Below are 22,174 nucleotides of genomic sequence, written 5' to 3'. Positions count from 1 at the left end.
AATCTCAGAAGCGTGACGCGTGCATTTATATAAGATTATTCTCAGTAAGCCCACACAGAGAGGAGCAGTCTACGCTCAGACTGAATGGAGCATTATATTTCTTAATGCGGCAAATAAGGATTAAAGCATTAAACCAAATATAGTTCTCACGATGGATGGAGGAGCCAATTACCCTCAGCACGCCCGTGTTTCCGTTGAAGGCATCTACATGCTAAATTTGAACTGACGTGGGAAAATCACAACCTTGCCAGGTGTTTACGTGCATGTGTTGCATCTAATTATGTTTTCCCGACCACTGAATGTCTTGTGACAACACACAATCGACTGCTCAGTCATTGATATGAATGCCACCAGCAGCACATGGAATGGAGGGAAAACAATCACATGATTAACCGAGTCACCAGAAGGTGAAGGTTGAAAAGATGAAAATATATTTTGTATCAGTAAATCGCTCTGAGGCGGAATCAATGAGAAACCACTACAAAGATAGAAGGCGTCTTACGGTGCATGCGTTTTCAGATGGTAAGAATCGCTTTTCTGCTTGGCTACAATAAAAGTAAAGGATTGTTTTCGAGCAAAGCACAGCTGCAGCTTTAATTGAGCAATTCAATGTAATACGAGTAGTTCCAGTTGAGGAACACTCTTAAATACGTGCACATTTGGATGTAATTCAAATGCTTCAAACTTGCTGATCATTGTTGATTATGTTGAATATTAGTTCAACATCAAAAATAGCATTAAAGGACCAAACTACTTTGTTTATCTTTATGGATGGCCCCCCACCCCCCCCCCCCCCCCCCTTGTGTATTACACAAACCCTGTAACTGTTAAGCAATATATGATTCATGTAAAATTAAGAATAATAGTTATTTATTGTTTCTCAGGGTTCGAAATGGGGGGTATAACTATCCAAAATTATTCTCTCATCCAGTCACCTGATATCCAGTTAAAATGTTAATATATTCTTTCTTTATATGTTAACATTCCATAATGTGCACTTTTTGAGTGTGTACTTTAAAAGTTGGAGTTAACGATAGTTTGAGAAATCCACCAGAAGTTGTTCATGAACGTGGTTTTCTGCTCTATTTGTACAAAATTAATAAACAGCATATACTGCATACTGCTTTACTTTTAATTTGGATTCTGATAAATTAAAGAGCTGAAATGGATGTTTATATCTTATACCTTAATATATATATATATATATATCTGTTGTGAAGTCACAGTATCCACCAGGTAGCAGCATTGCTTTTCAGGGTTAGTTTATCTATCTTACCTCCATTCACCTTTGACCCTTCAGCCTACTTCCAGGAATCTTGATACAACATGCACACTCATCAATATACTGTGGGTTCTGATTGTGAAACATCGGATCAAAGTGTAAAAAAGCATGACTCAAGTCATCGAAGAACGTTATGGGAAATAGTTATGGCAATGATTTAACTTGGATTAGCCTTTATCTCATTAGTTGCTACGGGAAAAATCTTTTTAAACATATTATGAAACTATATTGGCAGTAAATGTACATAATACAACCTCAGAAAAAAATCAATAACAATATTCAATTCCAAACGTATTTGTGTGCTTGAATTAGGATTTAAGTGTTGTATATATTTTTGAGGAGGACACCGAGAGTTGACACACCCTCTGAAGCAGGATAATCACATGTAAACTGATCCATTCTGTGTCAATGAGTCATTCGACTAGTCAAGAAACTTGGAACAAGCAAATAATATTTACTTCTTACTTCCTCTGTCTCACAGTATCTGATGACTCAGACAGCTTCTGTGGGTGAGTATCATAGTCACTTCTGAACTGACTATCACTGTATATTTTTAGATATTATGATGCAATTAAGGAAAAGTGTGTGATGAACATGCCTGTGCTTTTTGGGTGGAAAAGATTTCCTTCTGGCACAATCTGATTTATAATAAGTAATGGCTGAAAAACACCTGTTTGACATACATTCATGCCTGATTTTAAAATGGCTCCATTACACATGATAGATTTTAGTCAAACATGCAGTTGAAGCAAAATCTAAATATAATCTTGCAAAAAAAAAATGCCGCAAAACTAAACAATAGGACATGGTGAACAACACTTTATCTCCATCCGGCCGAGAAGTTAGATCAAAGTCCCGGGATTTCCTCTCATGTTGTCATAGTGAACCAGTTGGTACACGCTGTGATCTTCCAGTAATTCTCCCACAGGGTTTCGGGTTCTACGGAAAGGTGTTGTTGTTACTCCTTGCGTGGTTAGAAATAAGTAAAGGCAACGGTCTATCTGATTGCAGAATAATCCACGGGAAAACACACCAGTAAGAAGGTGTGATGTCAAATGTCTTGATCACGGACCGTCTTTCTCCTTCCCTTTGACAGGGAGCGTCTCAGTCAAACATTATTTTTCACTCTATAAACACGTGAGTCAGGATGGGATCAGGAAAACCGGACTCACACTGATTACCAAGTATAAGCAGTGATCATTTCATTCAAAGCATACACTACATCATATGTGCCGGTTGAAAAATGTGTTAACAGGATGGATCAATGAGAGCCCTCAAAGCCACACCTGCTGCCATCATTTCATTTTTGTTGGGTTCAAAAGGTACTTCCTCATCAGCAGTGTCCGTTACATTACATTACAGGTCATTCAGCAGACGCTTTTATCCAAAGCGACTTACATTACACTTTAAACCCATGGCTTTTTCACATTTTTGCCCGGGGAGCAATTAGGGGTTAGGTGTCTTGCTCAGGGACACTTCGACATGGGGCAGCCTGGAATCAAACCAACAACCTTGTGCTTCCCAGCACACCTTCTCCAACCCCTGCACCATTTTGTGCGATTCAAAAATGTTGCCCAACTTCCGCTTACCCGAAGGCCACTTCCCATTTTGGAAAATAATTATAATCATAATCATAATCATAATTGTGAAAAAAAAACAAGTCATCGGAAGAACTCAATTAAATTGTTGGCAGGATTTCCATCCAATACATATGTGTAAACCTATAACTCAAACTAAGAACATAGGGTTAAATTGAGTTGGTCCAACTCATTTTGATCAAATTCATCTTGCATGAATAAACACCATTGTTTGTTCAACTTAATCTACAGAGTAAAAGCATGGGTCTCTCCCTGGGGCCTTAACTGTTCACAAAGTATTTTGGACAAACCTTTTCATATCATATGAGGTTGGAGTTGTGATTGTGAACAAATACACAAGCTGTAAGAAACGTACCGTATCTAGTATGTAGTAGTCATTTCTCTAATGGATTGCACATGTAAAATATCCTAAAATACATTGAGGTTTTCTTATTTCCCTGTTTTTTCTGCTTACCAAGCACCAGCTGGATAGTCTAGACGTGGTTACTTACACGTGTGTTTTTCTAATTCCATTGGCAATATGGATTATTATGAATCACAACGATAACTTGAGTTACACGTTTCTGCGCCAATCATTCCTACATAACACTGACAATAACACAACAGCTGCCCGCGACCCAAATGGAAGCAGTCTTACATTATTACGCGGGGGCCGTCAGTCCGCGCGTGGGGGGGGGGGGCTGGCTGCTGTTTCCGCATGAATCTCCTACGTCATGAAACTTCAGGTGTCTGCTGCCACGGCCGATGAGTCGAAACTGCGTGCGCGTCCCCGCCCACCTGTGACAGAAACCGCCTTAAACGCGCGCTCCCGTGACTCCTTCCCCATTCAAGGTGCGGCAGAGGTGCAGGTGCGCAACGATTCTCCCGGAGACGCTATAAATTGAAACGACGCCGTTCTTCTGCTGATACCGTTGGAGAAAGGCGAAGGAATACCCGAAGCAAACGCTTACGAAAGGACTAACTTTATCAGCAACAAGTGGAACTTGGGCAGCGCTCGTCGGTTCGTTACGGGCGGGGGGGATTTGGGACCTTCGCCACAGGTGGACGCCCGTCTTTTGTTCGCCGTCAAGTCGAGGAAGAAGTGAAAAAGGAAAACGAAATGGCCAACTCGAGTCTCCAGATGTTGGGCTTCTCCCTCAGCCTCCTGGGCTTAATTGGATTGATCGTTGGCACCATTTTGCCCCAGTGGAAGATGTCCGCTTACGTCGGGGACAACATCATCACGGCCATCGCCATGTACGAGGGACTGTGGATGTCCTGCGCGTTCCAGAGCACAGGCCAGATCCAGTGCAAGGTGTACGACTCCATCCTGCAGCTCAACAGTGAGTAAACGCGCTTTGGATTCCACCAAGTTTTTTTTTATTTTTTTAAATACATTTATTGTAATTTGCCATTACGGGCTGGTTTCTTTTCTGAAAATCTGTGAAATCCCATTACGCTATAAGCGTAATGACCTCATCTGCTGCAGTTTTTTTCCATTTCATTTATAAGCAATGTTTCCCCATATCAATATGAACTTATCTTGAAGGCTAAACTGGCTTTAAAGTACATTTACTGCCCTTTTGCGGCATAAAAAACCCCCTGTGTTTTAATGACCGACATATAACCGACATGCACCTGCTGGAACATAAACGCCCTTTTTTTTTTTTTTTTTTTTTCTTCCACCCCCCTCAGGTACTTCTGGGCTGTATTTTATGACTCTTAAACTGTGAGATTCCTGTGAAGAGAAACCTGTTCCGTCACTTATTAACCTCCCTTTTCATTCCCTCCAAGTCGTTTAGTTCAAACCTCCCTGTGAGGCCTCACCGGCACTGTGGAGATGATGATTACGTTCCTTCATTTTTCCTTTTTTACACCTCAACGTTGGGCAATGATTATCCTGCTGGCCGTCCCCCCCCCCCACCCTGCATCTGTGAAACCCCCTTTTCTTTTTCTTTCTTTCTTTGTGTAGGACTTTCAACAGGCCGCACAGTCACCTGTGTGAGCTGCTGTTTAGTCAACAGGTCTGCATACCTCCCCCACAAACGGCTGCTTTGTCTGTTCTTCTCCAGGGGCCTCCAGTCCACACGGAGCCATTAGTTTGCCATGTGGTGTGACACCCCCTCCCCCTCTCCCCCAACAAATCTAGTCTACATTCATACATAATGAAGAAAGTTTGTGGGTTTATTTAATGCCGCATTTAGTTTCAGGGTGGGCACGAGGCCCTTCTGGGCCGGCAGAAAACACAGGACGGGGAACCAGGAGTTCATCGGTTAAAAAAAAAAAAGATGTTAAACTAAAAGTTGCAGAGTTGAATGTCCTTCTTAAAGGCAAACGTCTGACTTTGACTCTTTGTTAGAGCAGTAAATGTCTCAGTGGTGTCCTGACCGACGAGTCCCTTTAAAGTAAATCTGCTGTGTATAGATTAAAATGCCTGAATGTTCCAGGGATGCTTGTGTCGGCCCCTCCCTGGGCGCCAACAGTCGCTCAACGTATGAGTTTATATTTGAATCGGACCCGTTAAGTTCACCTGGCCATGTAGTGTGTTTTTTTTAATTTTAGCTATTTAATTATTTTGCTTAACAAAACATTTGATAAAGTATCTTCGGCACAATGTTTCTTATCGCCTTCTTCAAACATGAACACAAACCAACTTTGAACATTGTGTGATTAAAGCTGCGGCGGTCAGATATGGAACAAGTGGACAAATAACTGCTCAAAACACCTGCTGTACTCTGAAGAGTAATCTCAACGCAGAAGACAATGTGACTAGATGTCTCCAGAGTCCCTGTTTTTTGGAGGCCGTTTTACCTGGAGGACTCAAACTGTCGCTTTGTTGAAAGTACGTTGGGAGTACCTGGAATCGGGAGTGTCTTTCGTAAAAATGAAACGTGAAACCTGGTCAGACCAGTTTGACTAGAAAGCATACGAGCCCACACACCCTCCCCCCCTTGTTTCTTTGAGCTTCCGGGTTGGAGACAGTTTCTATGGTTCGTTTACCTAGGGAGTGGCGGTGAGACAAGCCACCCTGCTGTGCTTGTACGCGCTGATTTTTTTATTTTTTATTTTTTGTCTGAGTTATAAACCTCACTGCAGAAGTTAAAATTGCCTTTGTTGGACCCCCCTTCCCAAGTGGTTTCACACCAGTGACCCCGTGTAGCGATTATCAATGAGCGTTTAATACTTCACAATAAGCGGTGCATTAACCCTCTCCTGTCCTTCACCAGGTGCCCTCCAGGCGACGCGCGCCCTCATGATCGTGAGCATCATCGTAATCGTGGTTGGCCTGGGCGCAGCCTGCATGGGAATGAAGTGCACCAACTGTGGAGGAGATGACAAAACGCGCAAAACCCGCATTGCCATGGCTGCTGGAATCATCATCCTGATTGGCTGTAAGAAGCCATTTTAGCTTTTTTTTTTTTGTGTCTATTCCATTTTACACTTAAAATCTTAACATGTTTTTTACATCCCCCAGCTTTGTGTGCTCTTATCGCCTGCTCTTGGTACGCTCACGACATCATTCAAGCCTTCTACAACCCTTTCACCCCCGTCAATACCAAGTAAGTTCACCACTTGGTCCCCGCTCTTTTGCAGAGGTCCTTGTGGGAATGTAAAAACAGACATTTCTTTCCCTTGAAATGTTTCTGGATTTATTTATTCCCCTCAATTCTCAATGTGTCGTTCTAAACATGTTGGGCCTGATTTGATTTAAGATGCCGGCTTTAAGCTCCAGCCCTTTCTATCCTCATGCTGGCGATTTGTATTGGGAATGTTTGTTTGACTACCAATCGGCGCTCTGCCGACGTCATTTCACCCCTTTTTGACTTACCCCCCAACTTCTCTCTGTGAAGGTACGAGTTTGGTTCTGCCATCTTCATTGCCTGGGCTGGATCATTCCTGGCTCTAGTGGGAGGCGGCATGCTGGCGGCGTCCTGCCCAAGAGGCAGCCCAAAGTCCACGCCGAAGTATCCCATCTCCAGACCTCCCAGCAGCAGCAAGGAATACGTTTGAGCAGTTAGGCTGTATGAACACTGACATTCATGCTAGTCGAAGTGCAGAGCTTATTGTTTTGGAGAGATGTGTCCCAGGATGCAATCGTTTTTTTTTTTTAAATCTGTTAATATTTTTGTTCAGAAATTTCCTTTTACTGCAAAATTATTTTTAACGCATTAAAGTTTTTAAAAATGGCTTTAATTTAAAAGTAAATTGGCCTTTCCATACAGTTAGTGTCTTTTGATTTGTATGCTGTGTAGTATATCCACTTGGTTGACTGTTCAAATAAAGGTAAAACACCACAATGTACAGTGCATTAGGATGTACAATGTCTTGAGTGGTTTGAATGCACTGATGTAGCGATGGAACTCTGATAGTGTGTAGGCCAAACAGCAGTAAATCATTTATATATAAAATTACTCCATGCTACTGTGGTCATTTAAATTTAATGATATAAAATATTACTGATTAATTTTACTCAACTTTCATACATGACTGCTCTATTTGGTACAATTTGTGTGAATGAGCCTGGCTTATCGCTAATGGATTTTATGTCTTTTTTTAATTGTGATTTTGTAATGTTTCTTGTACATAAATAAAAATGTAAAATCGTATTTTCGTATTGCCAGTACAAGATTCCACTTAAATCCAGAAACCAATGCTCCAATCATATGGCAGTTTTGCCATTTAGAAAGCTGGAAGCCATCTTACTTTACGTCAATGAGTCCAGCCTCATTGCTTTGGTTATTTTGCCACCTTGTGGTGTGTACTGGTAACTATTTTTCTTTAATGATTTTAAAAGAAAAAGTAACCGGCTGGCTCAGATCTGCTTTATTTGGGATTCATTAAGTAGAATCAGCTTCACAAATCATCCTTGTGATTGACTAGTCACAGCTCTCCTCAGGCCAGATCCTGTGTGCCTCAGCCTTAACTGCTTTGAGGAAAAGTTGAATTAGTTTGACATCACCCTTTAACAGCAAGGGGTCAGTAAAACTGCAAGCAGAAACGGTTTAATGGTCCTGAAGTGGCGTGGTAAAAGCTAAACCGTTATGCAATCACCAAAGTATGATGGAATCGTTTGTTAATTACAACCAGCTCGAAACTGTTGGGGGAGAATTTGTTGAGGTGCATATTGTGAGAGTCTCAAGAACTCGTATGTGACCTTTCTTGGGGAACTCGTGACCTGACCTAGTCTACGATGACATCCATATGTGGCTTGGACAGACCATATCATGTTCTTCTATTTACCTTTCTCCTCTGTTTTCCTCTCTGTCTAAATGATTGATTTGGTCCCACTAAGGGAGTGTCGCGGAGGTTCCCGAAACATCTGGTTACCATTCCTCGGACCTTCAGAGATGTATAAAAGCTCCTGGTTCCCCCCAGAAACTTTGTCAGATCTTCCTGCTCCTTTTGGGGGAAGGAACTTTCTGTCCCTTTTCAGCTGAATTGTAGTCATTTGACTTCTGTCTGTGCTTACGGCTTGTGCTGATGATTTCTGTATTCTTTATCATTTTTCTATATTCTAGTTAGTAATAAATACTTAATCACAAAGCAAACTCAAGATACTTTTGATTTCTCACATGGGCTAGATCCACAAATTTCCACCACAAACTTGGCGACGAGGATGGGATGGACGCGTGATCTGGACTCTGACGGACGGACAGGAGGCCATATAGTATAGGTGATTCCTCCCTGAGGGTGAGAAGCTGCCGTCCCGACGAGACCCGGATTACCGATCCATCCAGTTCAAGGAAAAGAAACGAAGAACACGCGGTGAGAGATCAAAATTATTTTAAGGCAGACAGAGCCATTGACAAAAGAGTTTTAGGCCTATCTCACAACGAGTGTGTTGTAGACAGACGTGTCTGGGTCACCTGTAGTATTCGTCACAAAGTTGCAACATCCTGTGTCTGAAGTTCACAGGCGCGACTTTGGATCAGTGCAGTAGACTGAGTGACCAGAGAAAGCAACGGTCAACTGACTTGCCTTAGTTATGCATGTGGTATTTCTTTGTTTGTATGCACCTTTATAGGCGCGTACACTCCGGGTATACAGATACAGATAACTAAATGGGTAGTGTTCAGAGTAAAGGGGAGACGGGTGATAACCATGAGACTCATATCCTGCCACCATTGTGTAAATCTATGTCAGAGTGCTATCCTGACAGTTTGAATCAAATACAGAAATGGGTTGAATTGGGGTTCCCTTTAAAGGGAAGTTTGAGTGAGAATCAATTGGAACAGTTGGAATTGCAACTGAGGGAAAAGGAGAAGAACGATGCAGCTCAGCATGCAGGCCTGTCGGGAAGAAAGCAGAAGAAGAATGTGGTATTTAAGGCAGATTGGGAAGCTTTCAAGATGTGGAAGTATGAGTCGGAGAGAAGGGAGAGACAGAGGTTGGTAGCATTTAATTCATTAAAGACAGAAGATCCTACAAAAAGTCTTGAAATGTGTATCCCTTCTAACCCAAAAACACTTTATCCTTGTTTTTATGAGTTCCTGAGGAGATTGGTGGACACGGATCTGGACTCCCCCCCTCCCCTCACTGCTCCTCCAGCTCCAGCTTTCATGAGCCTGCAGTCTCCTCAGCAAGAAGCAGCACAAGCAAACCTTCCTCGGTTTGACAACAGCCCACCAGGAGGGAAGCCAGATTCAACCTCCAACACCAGCCAGACGACCTTTTCACCTACTGTGACCCGCTCGCAGGCTCAACAAAGGTGGGCCTTGCTCAACAAAAAAAAAAAAAAAAAAAAAAAAAAAAGAGACGTTGTTCGATCCTGCAGCTTCTTTTCCAGTCGAGGGGGCGCAAGGGCCGATGCTGGTTCTCAGACCCTGGTCAGATGCCAATGTGACCAAGGCAATGAGCCACGTCTGCAGTGCCAGGGACAATATTGCTAAGTGGGAGACTGATTTTCAGCAATTTGTCACAAAATACCATCCTAGCATGTCAGAGCTGCGGCGTCTGATGTGCAGACTTCTGAAACATGACTATCACAAAGTTCAGAGTGTGTTCAACACCACAAGAATGGCTGCTCGCCTGGAAGATCCTGATTGTGAGCATGGCACGGATGTGGACATTAAAAGTGCTGTAGATGCTCTCATTGTGTTGGTAAAAGAAACTTTTCCTCTGAGACTGAACCTGTCCATCGTCACCTCTATGACACAAGGGCCACAAGAAACATGCAGCTCATTCCTGGGACGCCTGACGACAGCTTTTGACATCAACAGTGGCCTTAAGCTACCTGATCCAATGGGGGCACAGCCCCTGATGCCATATGAAGTCCATCTGAAAGAACATTTTATAGGCAGAATGAGACCTGAACTTAAACGGATGGTGAAAAGATCATGTGCAACCTGGAAAACGTGTGCTCTTGCAGACATCCTTCAGCACGCTGAACACGCTGAAGATGAGTTACACAAGAAAAAGGACAAACTAAAAGGTTTTGAACAGGCTCAGTATGCAATGTTTACGTGCTTGCAGTGCCAACAATTTGCCCAAGGCCAACGTGGAAGAGGAAGAGGTTATGGAAGAGATCGTGGCAGAGGCAGATCGGACTTACGGGAATTATGATCCAAACGTGTGTTACAATTGTGGACAACAAGGACATTGGCGAGCAGAGTGTCCGGAGCACATGAGGATGAGACACATCACACGTCTGACTGAGGGAGGCAGAGGGAGGGGCGGACCCCAGAGACGGAGCACCCCATCACGGAGGAGAGAGTAACGCACCCTACACACACTCATAAACGGAACAAATAGCTAACACAACTGCACACACACACATCTTAGATTGCATGTCGAGTTATATTCAGAAATTCCCATAATTAACGTTGACGATTTCTTGCCATCCGGTAACACTTGTAGTTGACTCAAGAGCATTTGGCATTGTGTTTGAGCTCAACATCAGATGGCACACACGAAAAAAAACTAAAAAAACTAAATTGCAATTATTTTAGATGTGTAACTACAGTCCAAAACCCTCCTGTATGTATATGGATGAAAACTATTAGCATACCTTGATGCATTAATTACTCATGACCGTGTACAAATTGCACATACGCACACAGTAGAAGATTACATGCATGAACAGTCATTAAATTGCACACCCCATGCAAGCACAGGGCGAGATAGAAGGTATGTGGACGTATGGCATGACCAAAAGTTGGAGAAAGAGAGATTATGGTTGAAGCATGTGTATTGGTCAGAGGAGGCTGCTGCGGTGTCTGTATCTCTCTCTCCTTCCCAAAGGAAAAAAAAAGGGTTCCTTGACTCTACTCCACATTTCATTGGCTAAACCATCTCACTGGGAATGACAGGATCTTGGTCCATGGTTGCATGAGTGTGTCTCGGCCTAAAGTTCAGACCGGGTGCAGAGGATCCTCATGAAGAGTATAGCGCTAGTGGTAATGTAGATCGCACTACGTTGATCACACGAGTAAGTGTACACAGGACAGTAGAGCTCGTTGAGGAATACAAATAACACACAGACTTGTATAGCCACCCAAACAAGAAGACGTAAGCTGGTTTTTTTTTTTTTCTTTATTGGGCGTGGCTATAAATGGATAGGTGGGTTACCACAGAAGTCAGGTGTATTCCACAGAAGCGCTTAGGAACATCTACATAATTTATAACTCCCTGCAGGGTCGGCCCATCTAAATTATGTGGCTGATATGATGATTTGCAGCCCATCAAAGGAGGCTTGTAAAATTGATTGAAAACAATTTCGCTTCTTAAACATTTGGCAGAGAACGGAAATAAGGCTTGCCTACGAAAAACTTAAATTTGCTCTAGAACAAGTGACTTATCTGGGACATGTGATCACAGCTGAGGGCAAAATCCCTCTCTCCCAAACGTATTGGGGCAATTCAATTGGTACCAAAAACAAAAAACCAAAAAAAACAACGAATGATGAGTTTTTGGGGATGACTTCATACTGTAGACAGTGGATCCCTATTTATTCAGAAAGAGAGGCACCTCTCTCGTTCATGGTCCATGGTAAAGGCCTCAGCGCGCATGACAAACTGACTTGGACTACTGAAGCTGAAAAGGCTTTTCAGGACTTAAAGACTTCCTTATCACAGGCCCCGACTCTGGGCCTACCGAGACCCGACTTACCGTAGACTCTGTTCATAGACCAGAAGGACTGTTAAATGACATCAGTTTTGTGTCATCTTCATGGAGGACAACTTAGGCCTGTTGCCTACTTCTCCTCAAAACTTGACCCTGTTGCTTCGGGTCTTCCTCTCTGTTTGCGAGCAGTGGCGGCAGCCGAGAGAGAGATTTTAGCATCATGTGACATTATGGGCTACTGTGATGTGACACTTAGGGTCCCACATGCTGTCTCCCATATCTTACATGCCCAGAAGATTTCTCACCTCTCTGCTCAGAGATGGTTCAGGTGTCATACGACATTGTTAGGACTGCCTAACGTAATTGTCAAACGATGCGATGTCCTTAAACCAGCTACACTTCTTCTAACTGCAGATGATGGAGAGCCTCATGATTGTGTCGAAGTCTTGCAGCAGACATGCATACCAAGGCCTGATCTGTTGGACACAGCTCTTCCCAATGCAGATCTTGAGCTGTTTGTGGACGGCTCCGCTTCTCGCTCACCCGAAATAGGCAGCGGCCAGGAAACAAGGGAGCGGATGCGGCAGCAAAGAAGGCAGCCTCACGGGGCTTCCTTTTCCCCTTCACTTAAATGCTTTCCACACCGACCGATCCTAGTCCTTATGCCGACCTTCCCACACTTCAGTCTCTTGTCGGTGCAGAGGAGCATTCCCTGTGGAAACGATTCTTGAGGGCGGAATCTGGACAGGGCCAGACAGTGGGCCTTGCTTGCCACATGCTCTCTTCCACATTTATGCTAAGTTGTCTCACGGAAGAGACCACGTGGGCAAAGGGGGGATGTGCACTGCTATAAATGAGCATGCTGATATATTGTGCTAACCTCTCCCTCTCACTGTCAGCACTGCACGGGCAGGTAAAAGCGGCGCTTCCATCCCCGGGCTACTGCAGTCCAGCACCACCTGAAACCAGGAGACTGTGGCCTCATTAAGGATCACCGGAGAAAGCACTGGAAGCAGAGACGCTACACAGGGCCCTTCCAAGTACTCCTGACCACGGAGACGGCAGATAAGGTGGAAGGGAAAGCGACGTGGGTCCAAGCCAGCCACTGCAAACACATCCCGGATCCAGGACACGAAAGAGCACCTCCATCTGGTTCCGGTTAAGGGGTTGCAGGGTGGAGAGCCTTCCCCCACTGCAGTGTTCAAAGACACCAACGAGCCCGGTAGAGATGGCAGAGACGGCAGAGACAGCAAGGATGGCAGCCACCCGGAGAACAGCGATAAAAGAGAGATCTCCAGCGCCAAAGAACACTTAGGAAGCATGGTTGGAGCCTGAGAATGAACATGTGCATATCACTGACGCTGGCAACATTTGTGCTGATTCCCCTCACGATCAATGAACTACAAACCTCCTTATGTGAACATCACGGATTCCAGCCTTCTCCACCTCTCCAATAGAGAATTTCAGGAAGTTTCCACTGTCCAGCAAAACAATGCGACAAGACAGAGTGTTTGCTCTACACAATCGAACATGATGCATGGGTTAAAATAGAAAGTCACGTAAATGAAATTGTGTGTGTTGCCGGGTTGGGAGAAGAATATGTACTGTGTGGGTGCACGGAAGATTTGGTTTAGAAGATCCACCATTCCGGTGCAGTAAACCACGATCGGGTCAGGAGATACCAGCCTACACTGGCTCCAGCAACTGGAGGGAGACGTGCAAAGGAACTTACCAGCCTGTCAGTAAGACCCAGCCTAAAACAGTACCACCTGAAATAATTTACGAGGCCGTTAAACCACAGGCCATGACCTCCCGCAGGCCAGAACAGCCCCCCACTAAAGCAACTTGGAGGCAAAGGTTGATCTCTTTCAAATGTCCAAAATGGGGGGTGTGGAAAGGAGGGTTGCAAAGCTTACATGTTACGGCTGAGCATGCCGCACTCAGGTCACTGGTCAGTCCTGAACTCAGAGGATTTTAGGACTCAGTGTCAGACAAACGACACTTGCACAGTGACTCGAAGTCCTAAATATGACACAAGTTGGGAATACCCGTTCTGGTGCGCTCAACTTGCAGACTGTACGACGGAGACAGCCCACTTCCCTCGGCTAGATTGGCAGTATGCGTGCAAAGTAAGCCTACAGTTAAGAGAACTTCCAACCCGTACACCACCGTACGAGCATGACAATATTGCGTTGACTATTGTGAATGACCTTGCTAACGAAAGGAATGTCTAATTGTCAGCATATGCCCACTTCATCTAGAGCACCTATGCTGGTTCCTGTGCCATTCACGGAAGCCGACTGGGATGTCATGGGGTGGCTTGAGCTATCTCATCGATTTGTGAGTAATGATGAAGACTGTTACACTCCTCCACCGCATACGGCGACAACAGCGCAAAGCACAGTTGCCTATGAGGGTGAAAAGGGGGAAGTTGTACGTTTTGCAGTTAAGCGGTTCAATCTGAAAATAGACCTATAGGTATTAATCAAGTGATGTTGTTTAGATTAACCTATTACAAATGATATGTCCAACAAGGGTTACGATATCAAGTGCAAATGGCTCTCGGGGAGACTAATTGCACACCGGACAGTGAAGTGTTAAAAAACCTGCATGTACTCTCATACCAGATACAGCATCTATTCAATTGGAGATGGGCATACAGGGCATCCCCTGGGCAAATGATTTTAAAGTCACACACTCAACCTGGAGTAGACATAATTGTAGTAAACCTTAATCCCAACCAGACCTCAGAGTAGAGATTGTACCAAACCAGCACCTCCCATTCCGGTCCATCTCTTAACCAACGTCAGCTGCTGTGTTAACTTCTATGCTCTGGATGGATTTCATCTAAGGTACGAGTGACTGTAGTTATATTATCAGCTTTACCACTGAATCCAACGGTCTCGCTTTACCAGAGCAGGTTTATTTAGTTTGTGGCAACATTGCTTATAGCTGTGTTCCAGTCATAGGCAGCCTTCATAAAAAGTCAGATACTGGGAAATGCTATTCAGCATACCTTGTACCCCTAATTAGACAGGCTGACTCCGAGGAACTTGCTCCATTCCACCTAAGGTTCAAGGATTTTGAGCATACTAATACCATCGTATGGCACCTACAGGAGCCAGGAGGAAATAATGGCACTCTCAACAGTACTGGAAAGACACAGGAATAAGACTTCAAAAGCACTTTCGGAAATGCAAAAGGGAGTAAATTACATCAAACACATGGTATTACAAAATAGAAGGCCCCTGGACCTCGTTTTGGCCTCACAAGGCGGGGTATGCAAGGTAATTAACACTGAATGCTGCACTTACATCTCTGATGCAACATCATCAGTTTATGATGTGGTGGCAGACACAGAACAAGGCATTAAGGAGCTGCATGAAGACCACAGATGGAATCCTTTTGGGGAAATACAGGCACGAGTTGGATCACGGGGAACTTCTCTCTTCAAGAAACTGCTAACTAGGGGGCATCATTTTGTCTGTAATTATTATAACCCTAATTGTAACTGTTTTAGAGCTCTTTGTAAGGAAGGTTGTCAGTACTTATGTATCAGTTGAACACATGAGTTTTACTACGCAGCGTCCAGTTCAGAAATGGACTCCACCATATCCGGATAGCCTTGACAGTGACGACTGAATATTGTGTGTAACTGGACGATATTTTATGTGTTAGTGGTTAGTAAATGTTCTGATGTACTTTGGGTTAATGATGTATGTTCTACGATTTTTTATGTTTCATTTTTCTTTATTGATTTGAATTGATTGTTTAAAGTTTTTCTGATTTCTTAGTTGTCAAAGAATGACAAAAAGAGAGGGATGTTGGGGGAGAATTTGTTGAGGTGCATATTGTGAGTCTCAAGAACTCGTATGTGACCTTTCTTGGGGAACTCGTGACCTGACCTAGTCTACGATGAAATCCATATGTGGCTTGGACAGACCAGATCATGTTCTTCTATTTACCTTTCTCCTCTGTTTTCCTCTCTGTCTAAATGATTGATTTGGTCCCACTAAGGGAGTGTCGCGGAGGTTCCCGAAACAACATCTGGTTACCATTCCTCGGACCTTCAGAGATGTATAAAAGCTCCTGGTTCCCCCCAGAAACTTTGTCAGATCTTCCTGCTCCTTTTGGGGGAAGGAACTTTCTGTCCCTTTTCAGCTGAATTGTAGTCATTTGACTTCTGTCTGTGCTTATGGCTTGTGCTGATGATTTCTGTATTCTTTATCATTTTTCTATATTCTAGTTAGTAATAAATACTTAATCACAAAGCAAGCTCAAGATACTTTTGATTTCTCACATGGGCTAGATCCACAAATTTCCACCACAGAAACAAGGTGACAATGGCAGTTTGTATAGTAGACATGTTATTTCTGAATAATTGGAGGTCTTTTTTTTTTTTAATATAAGCTTGGTCTTAAGTTAATTGCATCTGAATGCTGCCACATCACTGCGGTTCACGTGCAGTAGTGGCCCGAGCAGATCCTGCAGCCATGGACTTTGCCAAACAATAAAAACTAGTGGATTTCTGTTGAAACTTTAATGGAAAGTACATTGTTGCAATCAAAAACCTGCATTCATCTTAAAAAAAAAAAAGTAAAATTCTGATCTCCACGATAGAGAACTTGAACAACTGTAGATAATCTGTATTTCACTTCATGCACTAAACTCGCAGCATAGCTCAACTCGTACAAATTTACACTAGTTTAAGAACATGGATATTTGGCTCTAACGGGGATAATCCATCAACATTTTAAATATTACTGACTGGTCACATGAGCAGAGAAGTTGAAGCCTCAAACTTGAGTGCAAGTGGACATTTGCAACTCAAAATAGAAAAGCTGGATTCCTTCATGCATAAAACAACGGATAGTTACTAACCTTTGACCTAATGGGGTGTAGTCATTGCAACACAAGGAATGGAAACAGACCAACCACCGGATTACATGTGTGGGACATTCTCACCAAAAGGTTAAAGCAGCTCTATACAAAATGTTTCATTACTTTCGGACGGTTAAACACATGAATGAATTTATGTTACGGGGTCTTGACCTCAGGAATCTCAACAGCATTAACATTCAAAACATTTCAAAAAGTGCAATTATTCATGATCATGGTGAAAAACACATGCAAAATTAATGAAAGCCACGGAGTTACCATTGAGATCATTAATGTCAGCCAAAGATTTCTGCTCCAAATGCTGATGTCACCTGAATGTTTCCTGAGCTGCTTTGTTGCTAGTCCTGCACGTGGTTTTTGCCGGCAAAAGTCTGAATTAACCGTAACTATTTCTGTTTAAAAAAAAAATGAAAAACATGTGCTGCCCAACAATCTAATGTGAATTTTACACGATTGCAAATTGGTATGCTGGTTTAGTAAAGCAAATGATATTCTCCCCTAGTGAGGCCGACTGAGGACAGACATCCGACCAGGTTTAGAATCATCGAGTTTAGTTTCAGAGGGATTGAGAGGTGCTGTGGGTATAAACTGGTCATAAAAAGAACTCTGCAGACAGTTATTTAGTATCCTTCATGGCCTGTCTCCACTTCCACAGCTCGGCAACCATCTAAAGAAAAAAGAACCAAGCACGTTGTCAAAGCATGTGGCACATTTACAAAGGGTTAATTAATAATCTACTGACATTCATACAAGACCACTGGTTAAGACGTCTGTCATCCGAGTATACATTTCTATTCATTTCCCAGTGAGCCAAATAAACTCGTACAAATAAAACGTTTCAAGAACTTCTTGGGTGATGAAGGAGTTCCCGTACCTTGGGGTCTGTGACATGATGACCATTCTTCACGAAGTTCTCAAACTTGGGCTGGATTTTGGGTAATGTTACTCCCTGTAAAAGTTGCGCAAATTAACATTTCCAAACGCTTCCATTGTGCCACATATTACCTGTGGGCAATATCGAAAAGGAAAGCCCTAAAAATACAACTGTTGACTTATTAAAAACAGCCTTGAAGGGACACCAACCTTATTCACTGCCTCCATCAGCTTGGCTTTAAGCTCGGGGAGTGGTAGAGGTGCTTTAGGGGGGGTCTTAGGCGACTTGGCACCCTTTCCTTTAGGGGTCTTCTCCTGTAATGAACACAATTCAGATTCAGGAAGGGGAGTTTCTCCATTTGGAGACATTACATCGGATGAAGCTTTTCACTATGCTGGAATATACTGACTACCACCTTTTATGTGGAAGCCACTTGCCATTCAGTGCAAAAAAAACACCGTAAATCAAATTGTTACCTGCTTCTTGGCGGGAGTGTTCTGAGTAGAGTTCTTGCCATTCTGGGATGCAGCGTTTTTTTTGGAAGCAGCCGGTTTGGCCTGTGGAACGACAAGGAGATACTGGTAAGTAACGAAAACCACGCGCTTGTGCCGCTGGAGCGTCCCGTTCAAGATTACACTTGCCTTAACAGGTGACTCTTCTTCCTCACTCTCCTCCTCATCATCATCCTCCTCATCATCTCTAAAAACAAACACAATTTCTTTAAAACAAGTATGCCATGATTATTTAACACAATGTGAATAGATTCTCTGCTCCAAAAACTGACGCAAATGCCAAAGGAATATATTATATATATATTGAATAATATTGTATATACACTCAATATTCTTTGGAGGTTCCGTGCTCTCCCACAGACAAACAAACTTACTTGTCCTTTGAAAGTAACTTTTTGCTCAACTTAGCGGCATCAAAGTTCATATTTAAGGTCAATAACATGTACAGTGTCAATCGTTTGGCCCCCACTGAGCTACAATGTTTATTAATTAAATATGTGGCAAGCATCACTCACTCATCGTCATCATCTTCGTCGTCAATATCCATTTTAATCTTTTTCTGCAAAGGACATGAAGAATGAGTTACAGGCAAATTCATTTTGACCAATTTGAGACAATGTGTAAGGATGTGAAACAAACCTGAGACTTGAGGGCAGGAGAGGAAGCAGGTCTTTTCTTTGATAATTTGACATCTTCCTCCTCTTCTTCCTCTTCCTCCTCTTCCTCATCGTCGTCATCTACTTCAAAGGACTGATCTGCGTCCATCACTTTAAAAGTCATTCAAAAATTGTTTAAAGACTTAACCAATGCAAATGAATCTTTGGTGCTACAATGAAATAAAATAATTTTCATTCAAACTCAAATACAACAGTCACACCAATCAGGTTAAGCATCTGCATACTCACTGACTAGGTGTTGTCCACTGATGTGGATTGGACCAGCGCCGGTCTTCAGACGGAAAACTGCTGGGGGTGTGATGGTGAAACCGCCGAGACACACCTGCAAGAAATCAAGTCAACTTCTCGTCCAATGTTTGTGATGATGGGGCATTATTCAGCCATTACAGATATCAAGTTGGGTGGGGTGGCTGAGGGTGCGCACGCACACACACTTTAAAAATACACTGGGAAGAAACGTGAATCAGCAGTAAGTATACTTACACTTGGCAGGGTTGAGGGCTTAAGTGAGACCAACACTGCTTTGATTTTCTGACCCTCTGAGTCTTGTCCTTCAACCTCCACCATGTGAAGTTCATCTGCCGTACTCGGGTCCACGCAGGCCTAAGGGCAAGGCGGCAGGTAAGTGCGATTCTGCATCAACATCCAGGGTGCAGTCATTGTAAATGGAGATATTTCAGCCCCAAATCTAGTAGTGAAAAAATTAGCTGACCTTGGTCAAGACCTAAATTGTGCCTGGGTCTCAGATATGCAATTGTGGTACGTCTTAATATTGGTTTGCAACAGAAAAGGAGTTTAAAACTTGACACAAAACCGCATGAAGTCAGTAACTTATAGGACGGGATGCTAACTTGAGCAAACCAAATTACCATTATATGTTACAACACTTTAAACACCATCATTTCTGCTTCGGTCATATTCAGATCAAGCAAACGTTAAGTCTCTGCCTGGTGGGCTCAAAGGTGCCGGGTTCTCACCATCCTGAGATCCAGCTGATGCTCAAATTCATCGTCCTCCGGGTTGAAGAGCACCTCCTTTCCACTTTCAAGCACGCACCCTGTGGAAAAGACAAAAGCAACACAAGCGGTTTACAAAAAGAGCCACAACATTAACTGCATTAAAATGTATGTATGTATGTATGTATGTATGTATGTATGTATGTATGTATGTATGTATGTATATACATACATACATTTTAATCTTTGACAGATTAGCGATTTGCTTTTAAAAATAGTTGCATCGTCACTTTATTGGAGGGCGCAAAGTGCCACATGTACACAAGGGGGCGCCCTAAAGACTAGTTTATGCCACATGGCCTTTTCACAGAGGAACCCCTCAGTTGAGATGTGACTATTAAACCACTACAGAATAGTAATAAAGTGCAAAATGAAAGACTTACTATACTTCAACAAGAATAGTAAATACAACTATCTAAAAGCGGCGTTATATCTAATTTCGTATGCCCAGTCTGTTTCTAAATCTCTAATACGAATTTGTATTGAACACCGTCATCTCTGAATTAATTTGTATTTTAGGGCACATTTTCTAGGCAGCGTTGATCACAGCCATTAACCCATCTGTGGGGAAAACTTCATATTGAAAAGTAAACAGTTTGCGTGCCACGATGGTTACGAGGTGGCGGCGCGTAGAGGTGCACTTTTTAAAGTCCCAGTTTAAATGTTGGCTATTACATAGAATTTCTCTTGGTAAGGCAATAAAATAAAAATCACTGCTAATGTAATGTCTGCTTAGGTTGGTTTGGCTGCGCGAAGTCGACGATTACAAAAAGGTCCATCCGTTTAAGTCAGCATGGCCCGCGTGGGTCTCAAACCACGTTGAGCCTTTATTTTTCTCAATCAACGTCATGACAAAAACGTGCGCACGGTTTTCATTCACGCATACAATAACACGAGGGAGAGTGATAACGGTGCTCCAACGTTTAGTTTCGCAATAAGACGGTGAATTATTAAAACGCACGGGCGCCGCCATGTTGAGAAACACGTGTGCGGCTCTCTGGTCCGGCCGATGGTGGCCGCGCTGCTCACGAGACAAAAGTATCGGAAAGATGAACAACGTCACACATTTACGTTCACTTCATTTCTTTTAGTATCGAACAGTAACACCACGTTTAAACTCTTAAGAGGAAAGACGTCGCCACGTGTGATTCTGAATCGGTTTCTCAGACAGACCCACGTGGAGATGCGTCAAATTAAACGCTATTAAAACACCTTGAAACCACATAACCTCCAACAACGCGTCGTCTCTTACCGTAAAGGAACGTCTGTGGTGCCATTGATTCCTCTTCTATGCCGTTCATTTTCTCTCTGTTTAGACGGACCTGCTTCTTAAAGGTGCTGCTGCTGCTATCGAGGCGCTTGTGAAAGTTACTTACCACTTGCTAGCAACGTGCTGCGCCGCCTCCTCTCTTCTTCTCTGCTTCAGATAGAAAGACAAGAAAAGAAACAGCGCCCCCAGCCGCAACACAATGGACACAGCACAGATGGAGACAGCCAGATGTTGATAAAAAGATAGATAGATAGATAGAAATGGCATGTAATGTAATATTATTCCCTAATTGTACAGCATCACATTTGGGACTGTGCTATACTGTGTAATGGCTGCATGTTCATGTTTGTGATGCTGTATGAGTGGAACTGTGGCGTTGCAACAACGTCACTCAGACGTGTTATTTATCAATGTCTTTTTATTTCAACGTAAAATTAACTTCATTCCGAACATCTTTGTACAGTTAAGTGGATCAATGCGGGATGATGTCCTGGCTAGTTGGCGGCCATGGCCGTGTGTGGCTTGTGTTCCGTGATATTACGTGGGACGCACAGCCTTCCAAAACTAAAAAGGTTAAAATCATAATCACAGCCTCCACACTCTCGTTGAGGAGAAGCGCAGGGGCCTCAAACACACATACATTCGATTCACACAGACACACAGGCAAAACACCACTCAATATAAGAATTTAGATTTTTTATTCTTATGGCTTACAGTTAACGTTCTGTTCATGAGATTCAATAACAGAGGCTGTGATGTCACACTGGTGTAACCTTTAGCGAAGAGCTGCTCCATTAACAAACTGTGATGAGCTTTTTTGTGCAATTACTACTTATTTAGTGCAAAATAAGTACATTAGACAAAAAAAACTCCAAAAACATGTACATTTAAATTATGAAATATAATTTGCTATTATAGGTGTGCTTTCAAACACACCCTGACTCATAGAAATATATATATATATATATATATATATATATATATATATATATATATATATATAT

General features: G+C 42.9%; 2 protein-coding genes across 2 annotated transcripts; one reads left to right on the top strand and one right to left on the bottom strand.

Moving 5' to 3' along the window:
- The first annotated feature begins 3,550 nt into the window (after nucleotides 1-3,550).
- On the top strand, nucleotides 3,551-7,463 carry LOC120822094 (claudin-7-B). Its single transcript, XM_040181459.2, has 4 exons — nucleotides 3,551-4,202; nucleotides 6,087-6,251; nucleotides 6,335-6,419; nucleotides 6,711-7,463. The coding sequence occupies exons 1-4, from the start codon at nucleotides 3,980-3,982 to the stop codon at nucleotides 6,868-6,870; spliced, it is 633 nt and encodes a 210-aa protein (XP_040037393.2). The 5' UTR covers nucleotides 3,551-3,979; the 3' UTR covers nucleotides 6,871-7,463.
- Nucleotides 7,464-16,447: 8,984 nt separating this feature from the next.
- Nucleotides 16,448-21,330, bottom strand: npm1a (nucleophosmin 1a). Its single transcript, XM_040181458.2, has 11 exons — nucleotides 21,153-21,330; nucleotides 19,862-19,941; nucleotides 19,368-19,487; nucleotides 19,113-19,206; nucleotides 18,847-18,974; nucleotides 18,723-18,766; nucleotides 18,337-18,394; nucleotides 18,172-18,252; nucleotides 17,905-18,009; nucleotides 17,696-17,770; nucleotides 16,448-17,488 (listed from the first exon to the last, which is right to left on the bottom strand). Exons 1-11 carry the CDS (start codon nucleotides 21,199-21,201, stop codon nucleotides 17,438-17,440), a joined length of 885 nt encoding a protein of 294 aa, XP_040037392.2. The 5' UTR covers nucleotides 21,202-21,330; the 3' UTR covers nucleotides 16,448-17,437.
- Nucleotides 21,331-22,174: the final 844 nt, after the last annotated feature.

The sequence above is a fragment of the Gasterosteus aculeatus genome, chromosome 7, assembly GCF_964276395.1.
Source record: "Gasterosteus aculeatus chromosome 7, fGasAcu3.hap1.1, whole genome shotgun sequence".
NCBI classification, from domain to species: Eukaryota; Metazoa; Chordata; class Actinopteri; order Perciformes; family Gasterosteidae; genus Gasterosteus; species Gasterosteus aculeatus.
Note: the sequence above shows the minus strand (reverse complement) of the source record. Positions and strands in the feature narration are given on the sequence as shown.